The sequence below is a fragment of the Chenopodium quinoa genome, unplaced genomic scaffold (genome assembly GCF_001683475.1).
Source record: "Chenopodium quinoa cultivar QQ74 unplaced genomic scaffold, ASM168347v1, whole genome shotgun sequence".
In the NCBI taxonomy this organism is placed as follows: Eukaryota; Viridiplantae; Streptophyta; class Magnoliopsida; order Caryophyllales; family Amaranthaceae; genus Chenopodium; species Chenopodium quinoa.
In genome coordinates, this window is record NW_018744790.1 from 1,082,943 (window position 1) to 1,103,204 (window position 20,262).

General features: G+C 29.2%; 4 protein-coding genes across 4 annotated transcripts; 1 reads left to right on the forward strand and 3 right to left on the reverse strand.

Moving 5' to 3' along the window:
* Positions 1-267: 267 nt before the first annotated feature.
* LOC110703862 (protein FAR1-RELATED SEQUENCE 5-like) lies at positions 268-4,199 on the reverse strand. The gene is made up of 5 exons (XM_021881640.1): positions 3,609-4,199; positions 2,973-3,286; positions 1,812-2,532; positions 1,113-1,769; positions 268-276 (listed from the first exon to the last, which is right to left on the reverse strand). The coding sequence occupies exons 1-5, from the start codon at positions 4,197-4,199 to the stop codon at positions 268-270; spliced, it is 2,292 nt and encodes a 763-aa protein (XP_021737332.1).
* A 4,099-nt stretch (positions 4,200-8,298) lies between these two features.
* LOC110703834 (sorbitol dehydrogenase-like) lies at positions 8,299-10,822 on the reverse strand. The gene is made up of 6 exons (XM_021881617.1): positions 9,965-10,822; positions 9,718-9,785; positions 9,370-9,606; positions 8,985-9,275; positions 8,709-8,896; positions 8,299-8,613 (listed from the first exon to the last, which is right to left on the reverse strand). Exons 1-6 carry the CDS (start codon positions 10,074-10,076, stop codon positions 8,421-8,423), a joined length of 1,089 nt encoding a protein of 362 aa, XP_021737309.1. The 5' UTR covers positions 10,077-10,822; the 3' UTR covers positions 8,299-8,420.
* Positions 10,823-14,940: 4,118 nt separating this feature from the next.
* On the reverse strand, positions 14,941-15,992 carry LOC110703836. The gene is made up of 3 exons (XM_021881618.1): positions 15,614-15,992; positions 15,365-15,526; positions 14,941-15,214 (listed from the first exon to the last, which is right to left on the reverse strand). The coding sequence occupies exons 1-3, from the start codon at positions 15,677-15,679 to the stop codon at positions 15,101-15,103; spliced, it is 342 nt and encodes a 113-aa protein (XP_021737310.1). The 5' UTR covers positions 15,680-15,992; the 3' UTR covers positions 14,941-15,100.
* Positions 15,993-16,682: 690 nt separating this feature from the next.
* On the forward strand, positions 16,683-20,172 carry LOC110703863 (protein FAR1-RELATED SEQUENCE 5-like). Its single transcript, XM_021881641.1, has 5 exons — positions 16,683-16,737; positions 17,053-17,171; positions 17,393-17,532; positions 18,102-18,665; positions 19,245-20,172. Exons 1-5 carry the CDS (start codon positions 16,683-16,685, stop codon positions 20,170-20,172), a joined length of 1,806 nt encoding a protein of 601 aa, XP_021737333.1.
* Positions 20,173-20,262: the final 90 nt, after the last annotated feature.

Sequence of the window (20,262 nt, forward strand, 5' to 3'; positions counted from 1 at the left end):
GAAAAGTACACCTTGGGAATAATTACAAGTGAAGTGAACACTATTCAATCTGTTAAAGAAATTGCTCAGAAGAAGAAAAAGCAAAGTAAAGTTTCTGTTGCTGACAAAGAAGAAAATGCTGAAAAAGAAAAGCCTGAAGAAGAAAAAGTTCAAGGAAGAAAGAGCAAAAGACTGAAGAAAGCTGAATGTTAGGGAATTAAATAGTTAGTAGTGATGATTTGTCTTTTTTGGTTTAGGGAATTTGGTAAATTAAGATTTTATCTACTTTTAAGTAGTCTTTGAATGATGTAAAACTGATTTATAAACAGATTTTACCAATAGAAGCCTACCCTTTTTTACTATAGTGATGATTATATTTGAATTAAAATTCAATCTTTTTTTTGTTTTTACTTCACATACCTTGTTATATACAGCCGTTTTCATTTGAAATATTCGTTCATTTGTTAAATGAGCAAACAGATGTTTGCTCATTAAATGATAGATCAATGAATTCTTGCTCATTTGATAAATGTTCAAAGAATTTCTTGCTCATTTGATAAATGAATAAAGAAATGTTTGCTCATTTCACAAATGAGCAACTATTTTTGCTTATTTAGGAAATGAGCTTTTACCTTTATTGATTATTTGCTAAGTGAGCAAGGAATTACTTGCTCATTTGATGATTGAGAAAAGATATGTTTGCTCATTTGACGCAAGGAGAGCTGATTTTGGATTGGGAGATGAAACAAGAGTACAATTGTTCCAAGTTCATATAATAGCTAATTTGCTCACTTACCAAATGAGCAAATAATTATTTGCTCATTTGACAAAATGAGTAGTTAACTATTTGCTCATTTGATTAATGAGCAAGGAATTATTGCTCATTCGAGAAATGAACAAATATTTAGTCACTAATTTGAATATGTTCTATTTTCAATTCAACAATATTGCAAAGCATTAAACTATGATTAGTTCAAAATTAATAATATATTATTAAATATAAAAATTCAACAAAACCTTATATGTATATAAAAGTACCATTACACTTTTTTTGGACAATTTCTAATATCATGATGACTCAATTCACCACAACCTCTACATAATCTCTTCTTTTTTTGGTTTTGCTCTACAACCTTTTCTTTTTCTCCCTTAAGCCTTTTTGCACTTCTACCTCTTGTTTCAACATTTGACACATCAATCTCAGTCGCTTTCTTTTTTGAAGTCTCTTCATTTGATACATGAACTCCAGTTCCTTTATTCTTTGAAACTTTTGGAGGTTTGACAATTATTTCAGTTGGCACACTAGCTCCAATCAATAGCTCAATGTCTTGCTCTTTGTTTTTTGCACTTCCAGCTGTTGTTTCATTATTTCTTGCAATCCTCTTTGCTTCCAAATCCTTTCTTATTCCTTGAAGATTTATCACAAGGTCTTGAATATCTTCATCTTTTCCTTCTGCCAAACTTACACAAGTGTGTATCTCTGACCATAAATCATTTAACAATTTTTTCTTGTCTATTATATTAGCACATTGCTCCAACAGGTTTCCTCCCAAGTCAAAAATTGGTTTCTTTAATGCCATAGTAGTCCACCTGTGTAGCATATACTTCTCGGGAATGGTTTCAAACCTTTTTGCTTTCCAAACCCAAATCATATGTCTACATGGAATTCCTTGCCTATAAAATAGCTTGCAAGAACATGTGGTGTCATAGTTAGTTGGATTAAACACAACATCAAATGTTCTAGTCCGATTTCCTTCACTTACTGTTGCAACTTCCAATTCATTTTCTTTCTTCAATTCATCAACACCACAAGAAAAACAAGCAATTTCAACCTCGTATTGAAAATCATAAAAGACAGAGTTAGTATATAAATGTGAGGCATGCTTTTCTATCCCTAGTGGTGTTTTGCACTCAGGATATTTGTGCTTTGAATCATTATCATTCTGACCTTGAGTGTGTCTCTGGGAATCAATTGCAGCTTCATATCTCAAGTAAAACTCAACAAGTGACACATGAGGATTGATAAAGGAGCAGAAAAAGTTGTTTTCACTTTCGGATCTTGATGTTGTACGCATTATTCCTCCAAGGAACACATCTCTGAAATAGGCCGGAATCCACTTGTCTCTTATCTTGTACATATAACCTAACCATTCATGTTGTTCCAAGTGGTATTTAATCATCACCTTGTTCCACCTTTCTTCAAACTCAGCAGGTTCAATTTCAAGGTGCCAAACGCAAGCACATAATTTTTTTAGGAAACCAGTTTCTTCTTGCATGATTGATTTCTCCACCTTATCTGGTAACTTTTTCATTATGTGCCACATACAGAACCGATGTTCAGTCTTCTTAAACACACTTCTAATAGCAATTTTCATTGCTGGATCCTGATCTGTGATCATACAATTAGGTTCATTCCCACCCATTGCCTTGAGGAATGATCTGAACAACCATTCAAATGACACGATATCTTCCTTTGCTATGAAACCATCAGCAAAATTAATGCAATTCTTATGATGGTCAACGCCTGTAAATGGAGTAAACACCATGTTATATCTGTTTACACATACAAAATAAAGTTTAAATGAGCAAATAATTTAATACTCATTTGAAAAATTATCAAATAATCGATTGCTCATTTGTCAAATGAGCAAATAACTCAATGTTTATTTGTGAAATAAGCAAACAATTCTTTGCTCTTTTGTCAAATGTGCAAATAATTGAATGCTCATTTCTCATATGAGCAAATAACTCAATGCTCATTTGTGAAATGAGCAAACAATTCAATGCTCATTTGTCAAATGAGCAAATAATTCAATGCTCATTTGTCAAATGAACATGCAATTCAATGCCCATATACATACTCTTATCAAAGAATATTAGACTTATGGGGATATTCAATTTCCACATAGAAGTAATGAGCAATTAAACTAATTTTATTTAAAACAAAGTCATTAATTTCAACTATAGCTAGTAATAACACATAAATGAATTACCTATTGGTTTGGTATGTGGTATCAAAGGATACCATATCACCAAATAGAGCATAACTCGTTTTACAAAGGGGGTCTGCCCACAATGCTCTACAAAGGCAATAATCTTCATCCATCTCAAAATCAAAGAAAAAAGCGCTCCACATCAGCTTTTTGTTGGTAAAGTTATCCACGAACATTTGAGCATCGCTTCCTTGAATGTATGCTTTTAAATCTCTATGAAAATTTTTGAAATCTTCCTTAGATGCACCAATGTTTTCATATCCTCCAACAATTTCCTTCATCATTCGAAAAGTTGTAACGGGACCAATATTCACCTATTTAAAGAACAAAACAGTTTGTCACATGAGCAAATAATTCAATGCTCATTTTTAAAATGAGCAAACAATTCAATGCTCATTTGTCAAATGAGAAAAAAATTATTTGCCCATTTGTCAAATGAGCAAACAGCTTTTATTAGAACATACAGAGAATTCATGAAACATAAGAGAATTTGAAACATAAGAGAATTCATGAAACAATTCAATGCTCATTTGGCAAATGAGCAAAAAATTATTTGCTCATTTGTCAAATGAGCAAACAACTTTTATTAGAACATACATAGAATTCATGAAACATAAGAGAATTTTAAAGTGTTACCTTAGAATTATTCACAAATATGTTTTTGTGTGAAATGTTTATTTTCCTTCCATCTTTTTGGAATAGATTGCAGCTAGGTGTATAAAGTGCACGAGTATGTCCCTCATGAAATTTTGTCACTATGAATGTGTTATCATCACAATGCTTTAGGACAATATGTGCCTTGCACCCAACACGAGTAACGAGTCTCTTCCTTTTGATTGAAGATTTTTCTTCATTGTTTTCCCCTTCCTTGTTATTTAAATCTTTTTCTACAGTAGTCTTTCTTTTTTCTTTGTATCCTTCCTTATTGCACAAGATATACTGATATTTTAATTCTTTGCTTCTTCTTTGTCTTTTAGTTGTAGACTTCCTTGTATTGAAACCAGAAGCAAATGCATAGCCTTTATAAAATTCAAGGCCCTCTTCAAGATTATTAAACTTCATCCCTATAGCTGGTTTCAACTCATTGGGGCATATTGGATGCAATTCTTTTGTTCCTCCGGGAGTGATCAAAGGTGCTACTTTAGGAGAAACTACTATTGTAGGAGTAGTTGGCACATTTGTGATGGTACTTGATTGACTCTCAACTTGTTCGTTGTTGCTCATCATTTGTGAATATGCACCTCCTTAAACACACTTAAACACACACATACACTCTTAATAATTAGAACTGAAATCAGATTCTTAAACAAACTTACACACACACAGACATAGATACACACTTACACACACACACACATACACACACACACACACTCAATAATTTCATAATCTATAATTATAACTGAAATCAGTTTCTGAAATCAGAATTGCAAACAGAAAGAGGAGGGGGCAGGGGGGATAGGTTTGCTCATTTGTCAAATGAACATGCAATTCAATGCCCACATATATAAACTCTTACACTTAATCACACTTACACTCACACTCACACTCACACTCACACACAGACACAATGTTACACTCACTCACACACACACACACACACACACTCTCTCTCACACACACACACACATACATACACAATTATGTATACTTAGTGTTTTTACAAGCAATTATTTGCAAAACTTATAGATCCTTGAATTACTTATGAATGTCATTAATATTTGCTCATTTTAATTGTAGTTACCTCATTTTAAATGTTCTATTATCCATATTTAGGTTTGCTCATTTTAATTTATTTGCTCATTTTGAATTTGATTGAAAATAAGAACATAATAACAACAAAGTTCAATTTGCTCATTTTTATATGACTTTGCTCATTCCATATCCACTTTGCTCATTTCATATCCCCTTTGTTCTATTATACATATTTAGGTTTGCTCATTTTAATTTATTTGCTCATTTTGAATTTGATTGAAAATAAGAACATAAATAATTGATTCAATCACTATAAAGTTTAATATGATATTATTAAAATCTCTATCAAATTAATCAAACCTAAATAATTGATTCAATTCAATCAAATAATTGATGCAATTAAACATTCAATTCGATTAATGTAATTCGAAAATTAACATGTAATTCAATTCGAAAATTAACATGCAATTCCAAATTTTTCAGAGATGTAAAATCAAAATATATTGAATATTCAGGTTAACATGCAATTCAAAATTAAAATTACGAACAAACCTCAATGGTGGATGAAATTGCGACCGTTGAAATTTGCAAAAAGAAACCGTTGAAAATTGCAGAAAGAAACCGCTGAAATTTGCCGAAAGAAGAGCATACTCAGTGAATCGCCATTGATAAGTAAATCGCCATTGATGAGCTTTGAATTGCAGACAGAATAGAGGGGAGAGATATATTAGATGCTGAAAGTTAGCTTGTAGGCATGCTTATAATCTCAGCAGTTGGATTTCATCTAATCTAGCGGCTGAGATTTGTTCTCACATAAGGTGTGGGTTCTCACATAAAGGGTGGTTCTCACCGGATCCCGACCCTATATATATATATATATATATATATATATATATATATATTTAAAGGGGAGTTTTTTCCCGAATTTTTAGAGAGGCACGTAGGATTTAATTTTTTTAGCACGCCAGGTAAGATTATAAATTTAAGTGGTAGCCAATTAAATAAGAGATTATTAATTTCTTTTACAATTAAATAATTCAAATGCCACGTAAGTAAAATTGACGAATGAGATTTTAAAGTTTAAATTAATTAAATACAAAATATTATCTTTTGAGATTAGAAATTTTATCTAATATTTTAAAACTAATACAATAACAATTTTAATCACATAAATATGAAAAATATTATTTTTTAAAAAAAATACTAACAAACTGTGCATCGCACGGGATTCATCTAGTAATACTCCATAAATGTCGCCCTCGAATATCTAACTAACGCCCGCAAAATTAACTAAAATTACAAATTTACCCTTTTTAATCAAAAAAATACCCCCTCAATTTACCCCCATCTTCATATTACCCACCACTACCACCTCTTCATACTAACCACCACTACCACCACCTCCACCTCCTCTTTTAACCACCAACTCTTTACCTCCGGTTTCACGATCTACACAGTCGCGGTAATGACGAGTAAGGACAAAGGGTAGATATTAACACTTATTAACCCTACTGATCTAATAGATAAGGGTAGATATATAAGGGTAGATATTAACACTTATTTTAATTAAAGATTTAATATATAAGTTCAAATTTCAGATTGTACTTAAGATATAAAAAAAAAAAAAATTAAAAAAAAAACATATAAAAGCATTTTTCATATATTGGAATTGTGTCAAATTGTCAATACATCACCACTAAGGGCTTATTCACATTTACTTGATTTTTGTTCGTTCAGTTTAGCTCCAATCAGTTCAGTTCAGTTCAGCTCCTAATTTTCTTCTTTCATAAAATATTCATTTTAGCTTAGTTCAGTTCAATTCAGTTTAGTTCAGATCCAATTAGTTTAGTTTAGTTCAACTCTAATCAGTTCAGTTTAGTAAACGTGAACTGACCTTAAGGGTGCATTCTATTCACCTGATTTTTATTTATCTGAACTTATCTGATTTTATCTGAACTAATCTTAATTTATCTGAATTTATCTGATCTTATATGAACTTATTTGAACTTATAAGCCTCTATTAGATCTTATTTTAGTTATAAATTAAACTTGGGTAGCCGTGATTAACCCTTGTCACAACTTATCTGAACTTATCTTTACTTATTTTTCTTGAACTTATTAACCCTTATTAGAACTTATTAACCCTTATCTATTAACCCTTATATGAATTTATTAACGCTTATCTGAACTTATTAACACTGTTGTCAATGATCCACGGAAAGAGGAGACAGATGAAATAGAAGACGGTGTAAATTATGTCTGAAGTCACCTGCACATGTTGGTGTGGACATTGCTTCTGCTTATTGAAATCGAACAAGAGTGGTAGATTCAACTGCACTATAACTTTTAACTAGTGCTTGGTTAGTGATGTATATATTTTTTTCTTACACTGCTATAATATGTCATGTTTGGAAGGCAATTTTTTTTTGTTTGGCTATATATATGGCAAATTCTTCATTGATTTGCTTTACTTGGAAATGTAAAGCAAAAGGATGACGGTTTCTATACTCAGGGTTGTGCTTTTATAAAAGAACAGATATCATTATAGTTGCTTTACTTGGTGATGTAGAGCAATGGAGTGATGGTTTCTACAACTAAAGCACAGCTGTTTATAGGTTATGTGGTGCTTGAGATCCTTGCAAGCTAGGCTATTATATCGAGCCAATAAACTAGATTGGTATAATTAGCACCCTTTTGACACATTGGTAAATTAAATTTGTCGGAAGATTATGCAGGAAGGCGTGTTTCTCATTGAAGGAAACTGAAATCTGAAGTAATAGTACCCCTGTAATCTTATGATGCATGAAGGAAGCTTGAATTATCCTTGTTTCTTCATTTTCGTACCAAAGGAACACGCACCCTGCATTTTATAAACTTATAATTGATCTGCATCATTAAGAAGTTTGACACATTCTTCATTGGGTGTCGGGTGTCCAACTTAAATGTTAAAAACTCTGTTCTTTTCAGCTTATTTCAGTAATATTTCATTGGTAACCAAATGATCTCAATCTATCTGATCTGATATGGATTTTTAGGACTATTGAATTTTAGGAATGAATTACGTGTGAGGTTTATACTTCAGAAAACATTAATATCACAAGTATAAGCTACTAGCGGTCATCCATATACAATCCTAATAATTGGTTTTATCTAGTTCAGCCTATTAATTTGCATATGACAAATACCGTTTTGACATCAACAGTTTATCTAAATAATGAAACTAGTATCTTTTTCATGAACTGAATTTTGTTAGTACACCAAAAAAAAAACTTTCATATCTGACTGTTACGTATTGGAAACCTCTAAGATCCCATTACACTAACCATTTTTTTTTACCCCTTATTGTTTAAGGGTTTTGCAGGGCTCGCTATTTATTCTATGTGCTTTGTGTCCTCGAGATGTTTCAAACATTCGCGGGAAACTTTTTCCCTATGGAATTCAAGTTATAAGGCTAAAGCCTGACCTTTATGTTTCAAAAATGGTATGTTATAATTTTTGTGTAATTTGGGAGAGTAATCCCTACTACCCAAATTGAAACTTTGCATACACGTTAAAACAATATGTAAAGATACGTAGGTAATGTTGAAGATACTCGAACCTTTATAAATGAAATTTACTAAGAATAGAAAATATATTTGTGATAACACGTTACATAATCGAAATCTTAATTAAAAATTGTATCTCTGAGATCCTAAAAAAAGTATTTGTTTTGGTGAAAATACTAATCAACTAATGCCCTAAACCGTCTATCCTCTAAAGGTTGAACATGACCTTAATGGCTTTGCCACCCTTAGCACTAGTCTCAAAAGCCTTCACCACATCTTCTTGAGTGAATCCAAATCGGTGAGTAATCAAAGGTTTCACATCAATCTTCCCGGTGCTTATGAACTCTATACATTGTGGCCATGTATTCTTGTATCGGAATACACCCAACACATCTACTTCCCTGTGATACATGTGCAACAACATAACAAAATTAATATACTACCAATGTTTTCTTGTGAAAAAACTTGAAATCAATAACTTATAACTGATTTTTACCTTGATGCAGCAGGTGTAAGAGGAACTGTCATATTGCAATGACCCATTCCAATCAAACACACCTTACCACCATTACGAGTAGCACCGAAAGCAGTTGACACAGTTTTCTCAAAACCAGCACAATCCAAAGTTACATCTATATCTTTTCCCATTATTTTCTTCATCTCATCCACTTCTGCTGAGACAAACTGCAACAAAAACAAAATTTTACTTGTTATAGATATTTGTAGTGCGTTATTTTAGTAGTGTACGTAGGTAGTTTGTAAAGCAACACACCTCTTTAGTTGATGAAACTTTAACAACTCCATCAGCACCAAGACTCTTTGCAACAGAAAGACGGTGATCATCCACATCTGCTACTACTATTCTAGGAGCGCCAAAAGCACGAGCTGACAGCAATGTGACAAGGCCAATAGGTCCAGCACCAATGATCAAAACATTAGTCTCAGCACCAACATTAGCTCGGCGACAACCATACACACCAACACTTAATGGCTCACACATTGCCCCTTCCTCCAATGAGACATTTTCAGGCAGCTTGAAACATAAGTCTGCAGGATGCACAATCTACACATAACATCCATGTGAATTTCATACACCATGTTAGTGGACCTTATAATAAAATAATGAACAATTAACATTGTATTAATTAGATAGAAACCTGATCAGCAAGAGATCCATGAATGGGAGGGGTAGCAAAGAAGCGCATATCAGGGCAGAGATTGTAAGACCCTTCTTTGCACCGGTTACACTGCCAACACCCAATCCCGGGCTCAAGAGCTACTCGATCCCCCGGAACAAGTGAAGTAACCTCACTCCCGACTTCTTCAATGACTCCGGCACATTCATGACCGATCACCATAGGCTCTTTCACATGATAGTCACCACAGCTCATTGTCTAATCAAATTAACCATAATACAATGAAATTCATTAGCATTACAATTAATAATATGGAAATAAATTTTTGCAACTTATATCATATACTAGTATATCTATGTAATTATATACCTTTAAATAATGCACATCACTCCCACAAATCCCAACAGCCTTCATTCTTACTCTCACATCTTTAGGTCCTGTCACATACCAAAATTATATGTTACATTCAACATTATATTCCAAAAGAAATCAAGGAATAAATAAAATCATCTATAGAGATATAAATTATCACGTTACTAGTTCAAATTACACTATTAATGTAACGCTACATACAAATCTTAGCTTATACCAAGGGTTCGAGGTACAAGTAAATTACCGAGAGCAGGGAGCTTAAACGGAAGAATACGAAGATCATTAACTCCATATAACCAAGCAGCCTTGTTCTCTGAAACAGAAGCAACATCACTAGCACTTCCTCCTTTCCCCATTATCTTAAATTTCTCTCTTTTTCACGTTTGTCACACTAAATTAATCGAGTTAATAGCTTATTTTGTTGTGCCTTTTGATGTTGAGGGTGAAGGCTTTATATAGGGAAATTGTATACTAAAAGATAATTGTTTTTTTTAGTTTGGATTAATTTTAATTATATTATCTAATACTTATCCAATTATTCATGACAATAAACAGACTTGGATTATATGAACTATATGTTTTTCTCCATAAGATAAACGTATATGTTTTCAAGTTTTCTTATTGTTTCCCGTCAAAAAAAAAGTTTTCTTATTGAAGATGCAACTTTATCTTTTTTTTTTTTTTTTTCATCCTCAATCAGTTATCTACCGTGTTTGATTTTTCCTTTAAAATACATATATCTTTTTTTTTTTTATGAATAATTTTTTTTAAAAAAAAAATCTAGTCCACATAAATTTGGTTATCTTTTTATCCAATAATTAGATGATTTTCATAATGGATCCTGATATAATTAAAAATATATACTAGGGTCTTCGTTATTGTTGATCAAATACTACGTAATTTTAATATGCAATTATTATTCAAAATAATTACTGGATATAAAAAAGTTGGGTTTAATTCTCACCAAAAAAAAAATACTCCGTAAGAAGTACAACAATAAATAGGGTTTCTTGAAAAAAATACAAGGCTCTAATAACAAAAACGGAGTACTTTTTGTTTTTTTTTTAAAAAAAAAATTCTTACATAACAAATACTTTATAGGTACAATTTTTATTTTTGGTTTGCATTCTATTTACCCAATAGTGAGTAGCCCGAACGTTGCCCCGGGTTACTAATTTTGTAATCATGCAATTGAAGTTTTATTTTTTTTAAGGATTTTAAAATCTGAAATCGACAATCATGTGGTTTAATGTTATGTACATTTCTTTTTTATATATGTAACATACTTGATAATGAGTTAAAATGGTTAAATAACCAACTTTGTTATAAGTGGTTGGGTGTTAAAATAATCCCCTTAACTTTATATTTTTATATAAAGAAATGTGGGTTGCTTTGGTGATGATATGACAAAAAGAGACGTTGGATAAGTGGTGTGGCGTCATGAAATATTTATGAAGTGACGTGGCGTATTTAAAAGATGTTACGTGGAACATTGACGTTTTTTAGAGCTGCACTGCTCAGCTCAAATTAAATCTGCTCTGCTCTATTTTCAAATAATAATTTATAATAACAATATTAATAATTAATATTCAATAATAATAAATAATATTCAATAATAATAATTAATATTCAATAATAATAATTAATATTCAATAATAATAATTAATATTGTATTGATGATAATAATTTATTATTCTGAATAATTATAATTATAATAATTATTAATATTAAAATTTTTAATAATTATTAATATTAATAATAATTAATATTTATTAATCATAATAATAATTAATGATAATAATTATCAATAATAATATTTAATAATTTAAACTATTAAGAATTAATATTTAATAATATTATTTATTAATAATTTCTAATAATTATAACAATTCTTTCAAAATAAATATATAATAATAATAATATCAATTAATAACAATTTCTTTTATAAATATTTGATATTAGAATCATAATGTGTGGAAAAATTTTATGTGTGTATTGATGGTTAGTTCATTGAGTTGAATTATTTTTCAAATCTTTCCATACAATTTAGGAATTAAAATTAAAGAGGTTGTTTTCAAGTAGTACTTTGTATATAATTATTATTTTTAGTGTTAAAAATATATGATTAAGACAAATTTATCAATAAAAATATTATTACTCATTAAATCATTTTATTTTAAAATTTTTGTGAAATAAATATAAGTAAACCATTGTCTTTTTCCTTTCTATTAATAATAATAATAATAATAATAATAATAATAATAATGATAATAATAGTGATAATAATAATAATAATAATAATGTTGAAATATGCTTGACTCGGCTCTGCTATCCTGAAATCTGCTCTGCTCTGCTATCTTGAAATCTGCTCTGCTCTGCTATCCTGAAATATGCTCTGCTGAAATTTAATTTGTTCTGTTCTGCTAACCCCTGCTCTGCTCTGCCCTGCCCAGAAACTCAAAAGAACAGGACCTTATACAAATGTGATCAATACGTGATTTAACAAATTAAGGAATATTTTATAAGGTAATTCAACGTTTAGAGAGCGTTCAAGATACTTAAAAAATATGATTATTTATTGACAATTAAAAATAATCTTGATTACATTAAGAGGAGTTTAATCACTAAATTGAATCCAATAATTTGTTCACGAGTTCTCGTCAGCCGCCAACTCAACGACACAGAGGACAAAAGTTGTTCAACTTAAGCCACTTAACAATAAACCGTCATGAAAAGCATGTTTACACGGTAATAAACACACCAATTCTTTTGCTGCTTCTTCTTTTGTGTCTGGTTTCTTTTAAAACTTTTCTAGGCATATTGAACAAACATCATCAACATCAACCACTAACTCCTCAACTCTCACCCTCTTCAAATTGGCTACGACCGATTCATCGGTGGGTCGTTGTGCAAGTGTTGATACTCCAACGCGGTTGCGGAAGCCATTGACAATATCGGAAAATATATTATGAGCGATTACTAGGCCATCATCTGACAGCTGCCTATAGGCATCCATGGCTTCCCTAATGTTTTCGCCGGTAATATGTTCATTATTAGAGCGAGAAAGAATTTCAACAATTACATCAATATGGGGCCTATCTTGGCTTGACATGTTTTCTATTATGCTAATAATCTTCTTAAGATTTGTGAATTGATTTATGAAAACTAGTCTTGAAAGTCTATATATAATGATCACAGATCATATATGCATAGAATAGTATTGTTGGGAATACTGTATTTATATAAGAGTAGATAATTTTTAAGTCTGTTAACGTAAGTGCCAAGTTATTCGACTTAAAGTAGGTTTTATTTGCTTTTCATTACTTTTGGGCAGCATACTGTTCTAAGACTATATTATATTTTACCGTCTAAATTCATTGATTTATATAAATAACTAGATGAAGGCTAGCAATACACGGTTTATTTGAATTTTTAAAATATTTTTATTTTGTATTTATATGCTAAAATTTGTTACATATTTAGGTAAAATTCCTAATCTCAAAAGATAATATTTTTTATTTAATTAATTTAAACTTTAAAATCTCATTTGTCAATTTTGCTTACGTGACATTTGAGTTATTTAATTGTAAAAGAAATTAATAGTCTCGTATTTAATAAGCTACCATTAAAATTTATTATCCTACATGGCGCGCTAAGAAATATGAAATCTTACGTGGCTCTCTAAAAACTCAGGGAAAAATTCTCATATATATATACTCCCTCTGTCCCCAAAAGAACGACCCATTTGGGTTGATTTTGCGGGTATTAAGAAAGTTAAATAAAAAGAAGTAAAAATATATTGGAAAGATACATTTACATGGAGTTTGTAAAAAAGTAGAGAGAGAAAGTTTAAAAAGTACATAGAGAAACAAAATTTTATATGGGGAAGCTAATTTTGCACAAATATTATTGCAAATTGGTGGGGATTTTAATGCAAATGGGTCATTCTTTTTGGGACTAAAATTAGGCCAAATGGGTCGTTCTTTTTGGGACTAAAATTAGGCCAAATGGGTCGTTCTTTCGGGGACAGAGGTAGAATATATATATATATATATATATATATATATATATATATATATATATATATATATATATATATATATATATATATATATATATATATATAGGGATGCTCATATAAGAACCCTCCTCTATATAAGAATTCATCTCAACCCTTCAATGATTTTGATCTAACCATCTAAAATCCCCCTTTAGTAATGGTATTTTTGTAATTTTAATAACTCTTATTCAATCTTTAAATAAAAGAAAACCCTAAATCTCTCTCCTTAGCATTTTCTCTCTCCTCAACATTTTCTCTCTCCTCAACATTTTCTCTGTTCTCTCTCCTCTACCTCAAGGAACTTGGTAAGTTTATTTATTTTATTTTATTTTGCGTTTTTTTTTTGCCATTATAAGTTCAATTGTTTTTATATTTGGTTCGATTTTGTTGAATTTTTTTTTTTTTGGCGATTTAAAGTTTATTTTTTTGGTATTTTATTTTTTTCGATTTTTAATAATATATTTTTTTAATTTCCAGTTTTTTTTCGATTTTTTATTTTCTTATATAAGATTTTTCGATTCTTTTTTACGATTTTCCAGTTTTTTTTTTGTCGATTTTCCATTTTTTTCGATTTCTTATTTTCAATTTTTTTTACGATTTTTTTTTCGATTTTCCATTTTTTTATTCTATTTTTCAGTTTTTTCCAGTTTTTTTTTGTCGATTTCTTATTTTCAATTTTTTTTTATGATTTTTTTCTATTTTCCAGTTTTTTTTTTTTTTTGTTGATTTTCCATTTTTTTCAATTTCTTATTTTCAATTTTTTTTTCGATTTTCCGTTTTGTTATTTATATTTTCCAGTTTTTTTTTTTGTCCATTTTCCATTTTTTTTTATTTTTATTTTCAAGTTTTTTTTTTCGTTTTTTTTTCCAGTATTTTATTTTTGATTTCAATTTTTTAATTTTAATTCGTTTTTTTTTCCTCGTTTTTTCCCTAATTTTTTTCGCTTTTTTTTTAAGTTTCTAGTTTTCATTTTCAATTTTTTTTTCCAAATTTTTTTTTCTTGCTTGAGTTTTTCTATTGTTGGATTTTAATTTCAAATTGTTTTTTTTTACTATAATAGAAAACTTTAGAACATAATAGAAATACTTTAGAACATATAGATAGAAAATGTTAGAACATAATAGAAATACTTTTGAACATAAGGGGAAACTTTAGAACATAAGTAAAAAATATAATAAAACATAATAGAAAACTTTAGAACATATGGGAAAACTTTAGAACATAATAAAATACTTTAGAATATATGGGAAAATTTTAGAACATAATAGAAAACTGTAGAACATAATAAGGGAAAACTTTAGAACATAGTAGAAAACTTTATTACTTTCTTCTCCCCTTGTTTTTTATTACTTTCTTCTCCCCTTGTTTTTCTCTAATTGTCAAGGGTTGCTCTTTCTTTTTGCCTTTGTCATTCTCTTGCCTTTTTTCCGATCCCTTTTTAAATTTACATTATAAATTTTAGAATACATGCATACATATATTGTATAGAAAAATATAAAACGATAATAAACTTTAGAACATATATTACAAAATTTAGAACATATAGTATAAACTTTAGAACATAAGCATATACAAAAATCATACCACATTCAATTTCATTCTTTCTAGTACTTTTCCTTTTCCAAATCCAAGGTCTTTCTCAAACTTCAATCTTGTATGGAACCTTTCTTGGTTCCACAATGATATTAATGGAACTTGACGTGGTATCTCTAACCCCTTCCTTTGTACCCGATCAAAATAGGATACCTAAAAGAACATCATTAGAAATACTTTAGAACATTGATATGTAAAGTAGAACATAGATATATAATTTAGAACATCATTAGAACTTACCATAAGAAAGATTAAAGGACCCGTAAAGAAAGATTCTCCATCTAACCATTTTTTAGTAGTTTCCATCAAGTGCTCCTTAACAAATTTGCACCAATTCAATTTAACTATATTCTTTGTATCCTTGCAACTATACAAAAACTTAATGTATAGTTGCTTGTTATTAGTTGAACGGATGCAACTATTAACCGCACAAACCAAAAAATTCCAAATGAATTCATCCGAAACTTGTTTTTGTTCTTTATCTACCTCCTTCACCTTTTGAATCCTACTAATCAATTTTGCATTTGTTGGAGCACCCTGTAAGTAATTTAGAACATGGATAGGTAATTTAGAATATAATAAAAAATACTTTAGAACATAAGCAAAAATACTTTAGAACATAATCAGAATAACTTTAGAACATAATAGAAATACTTTAGAACATATAGATAGAAAATGTTAGAACATAATAGAAATACTTTTGAACATAAGGGGAAACTTTAGAACATAAGTAAAAAATATAATAAAACATAATAGAAAACTTTAGAACATATGGGAAAACTTTAGAACATAATAAAATACTTTAGAATATATGGGAAAACTTTAGAACATAATAGAAAACTTTAGAACATAATAAGGGAAAACTTTAGAACATAGTAGAAAACTTTAGAACATATGGGAAAACTTTAGAACATAAGGGAAAACTTTAGAACATAATAGAAAACTTTAGAACACAAGGGAATACTTTAGAACATAGTAGAAAACTTTAGAACATATGGGAAAACTTTAGAACATAATATAAATACTTTAGAACATAAGGGAAAACTTTAGAACATAAGGGGAAAAATATAATAGAACATAATAGAAATCTTTTGAACATAATAGCAAACTTTATGGAATAATAGAAATACTTTAGAACATAATAGAAAATCTTAGAATATAAAAGAAATACTTTAGAACATAAGGGAAAACTTTAGAACATAAGGGAAAAATAATACATAAACTTTAATTACCTTTTTCTTCTATAAGTAATTTTAGATTGGTTTTTTACTACAATTTGTATTTATGATAATTAGGTTTTGGCATATTCATGGATTTAGATGATGTTCGAGATAATTCTCCTTCTTCCGTTGTTACTCATTCAGGTAATTTTCATTGTTTTAATACTTTAATTTCAATTTACTTACATGTTCTAAACTTTACTTAGTTGTATATTTTAAAGTAATTTTGTAAATTTGTTGATTATGTTCAAAATTTGTTTAATATTAAAAAAAAATTCTAGTTATGTTCTAAAGTAATTCTTTATTTTCTAAATTTTTTCACTTTATTCTAAATTTTATTATGTATGTTATAAAGTAATTTACTATGTTCTAAAGTTTATTCTTAATGTTCTAAACTTTTTTCATTATGTTCTAAAGTTTTCTATGTATGTTTCTCTTTCTCTTTATGTTCTAATGCAGTTGGTGTTATTTATCGTACTCCTGAGGTTGTTGGATCGTTTAGCCCTGGTGGTACCACTAAGGAATGTGACTCGTGTAGGATGCAATGCTCACATATGTATGAGATATGGTGCAGGAAAGTATGTTGTTAGTCAATTCAAAGAAGAACATAATCATTGTTTATATACTCCAAGTTGTGCAAAATTTCAAAAGGATAATAGAAAAATGCATATTATGTATAAGAAGTTGATTGTTGATAATTCAAAGGTGATTTATTTTTATGTGCCAAATATTGTTTTCTTTGTTCTAAAGTTGATCTTTAATCATAGTAATTTTTTTTTCTCTTTGTTTTTGTACACAGGTAAATGTTGGTCCTGTGAGGTCTTATACAATGATGAAAGAATTAGCTGGATCACATGATAATGTTGGTGCATCTAAACAAGATTTCAAAAACTTTTATAGAGATTTGAAGGCTTATATTGCTGGATCAGATGCCCAAATGTTTGTGGATAACTTTCAAAATAAGAAATTGCTTTGGAGTGCCTTTTTTTTACTATGATGTTGATGAAGAAGATAGACTTTGTAGAGCTTTATGGGCTAATCCTATTTGTCGCAAAAATTATGCACTTTTTGGTGATATGGTATATTTTGATACAACGTTCCAAACAAACAGGTGATGTTCTAAATGTAGATTTTTTTATGTTCCTAAATTAATATCTATCATGTTTTGATGTTCTAAACATATATTACTTATGTCCTAAATTATGTATTTCTTATGTTCTAGACATATATTGCTAATGTTCTAAACATATATTGCTGATATACTAAACATAGATGCATTATGTTCTAAAATATTGGCAAGTTTAATATTTAAATTAAATTTCTATGTTCTAAAGTTTATCGTTAATGTTCTAAAGTATACATTTATGCTTCACAATTTATCTTTATGTTCTAAAGTTTATCCTTAATGTTCTAAAGTATACCTTTATGCTACACAATTTACATTTATGTTCTAAAGTTAATCCTTATGTTCTAATATTTTCTGCATATATAATTTGTGTATGTTACAGATATAATATGATCTTTGGTCCATTTACTGGAGTGGATCACCATAAGAAATGTGTTACTTTTGCGGCTTCTTTTGTAGCTCATGAAGATATATCATCTTTCGAATGGGTTTTCAAAATTTTTCTTAAATCAATGGGAAATAATGAGCCTGTGTGTTTGATTACCGATCAAGACCCTGCAATGAAAGTTGCTATTCGTAATGTTTTTCAAACTACAGAACATAGGTTTTGTATGTGGCATATTATGAAAAAGGTGCCTGAAAAAGTAGGTCGGGCAATTACCCAAGAAACTGATTTTTTGAAAAAACTTTGTGCATGTGTTTGGCATTTAGAGATTGAGCCAGAAGAATTTGAAGAAAAGTGGAACAAAGTTATTTCAGAATTTAATTTGAACGATCATGAGTGGTTGGCTCACATGTTCAACATACGTGATATGTGGATTCCAGCGTATTTCAGAGATTTATTTTTAGGTGGCATCATGAGGACCACATCTAGATCCGAAAGTGAAAATAATTTTTTCACTATGTTCACAAATCCCCATCTCACTTTGATTGAGTTTTACATGAGGTAATATGTAAATGTCTAAATATTTTCTAATTTTAATCTTTATGTTCAAAAGTTTTTCTTTAATGCTTTAATTTTTTTTTTTTTTTTTTTTTTTTAGTTTTACCATATTTTTCAAATCTCTTTTATTTTATAGTTTTAGGAAATAGCACATAATAGAAAACTTTAGAACATAAAGGGAAAATATAATAGAACATAATAGAAATCTTTAGAATATAAGGGAAAACTTTAGAACATATTAGAAATACTTTAAAACATATGGGAAAACTTTAGAACATAATAAGAATGACTTTTTTTCAAATCTCTTTAATGCTTTAAAGTTTATATATATATATATATATATATATATATATATATATATATATATATATATATATATATATATATATATTATTTTATAATTTTACCATTTTTTTCAACTCTCTTTTATTTTATAAATTTTTTCTTAAATGTTTTAAAGTTTTAGTTTAATGTTTTAATAGTATTTAGATTATGTGTATTATTTTAATATGTTCTAATGTAATTCACTTTATGTTCTAAAGTTATTTTCTATGTTCTAAAGTTAATTTTTATTTTCTATAGGTTTGAATGTGCATTGGATGCTCAAAGGCACACTCAAAATAAAATGGATAATGATTCAAAGAATAAGCGTCCAGAGTGTAAGACTCTAATTCCTTTAGAAAAAGATGCTTCTGAATTGTTTACAACAACAATTTTTTATGATTTTCAATATGAGGTTGAAATTGGATGTTTTAATTGTGGTGTTGAGGAGATGAAGAATGACAATGAGATTTACATTTTCAAATTAAGGGAAGGATCTAGGAGGAGGGCTTTTGATGTTGTTTTTGATCCAACTACCTTAGATACCAAGTGTTTTTGTAAAAAATTTGAACGTGATGGTGTGCCTTGTAGGCATATGATTTGGGTGTGGAAAGCAAGGATGTTAGAAAAAATTCCCAAGACTTACGTTCTAAATAGATGGTGTACAATGGCTTATAAGAAGCCCATTTTTTATTTAGAGGGTAATGTTTTAGAGGAATGTCTTAATGCTGTAGATAAAAAGATGCTATTAAATGATTTGTGGTGTGAAATTCATGCTTGTGTGAGTTTAGTGCAAAACAATGAAGATGATTTAAGTGATCTTGTCAAAAAACTTCGAGCCATGAGAATAGATTTGGAACAGAAGAAAACAACAAATGGAAGCAACAATTTTTGTAGCAAAGTTAAAGACATTGAAATGCTTATTGGAGCTAGTTTACCTTCTGAAGTTTTGATTAAAGCTCCAAAAATTTCAAAAAACAAAGGTACAGGGGTTCATGTTCCAAATCAGGTTAATGTTCCAAATGATACCCCTATTCCAAATGATACGCATGTTCCAAATAGTAACAAGAGAATGAAGAGTGACAGAGAAAAAGCTGTTGAACAAAGTCAAAAGAAGAAAAGATTATGTAGAGCATGTGGAGAGCTTGGTCATCATGATAGTCGTAATTGTCCAGGGAAAGTCAAGTGATATTGTAAGTAAACATTTTTTTCTTATGTTTTAATTAGTAATAAATTAAAATTATTACTAATTAGAACATAAGAAAAAATGCATCAAATA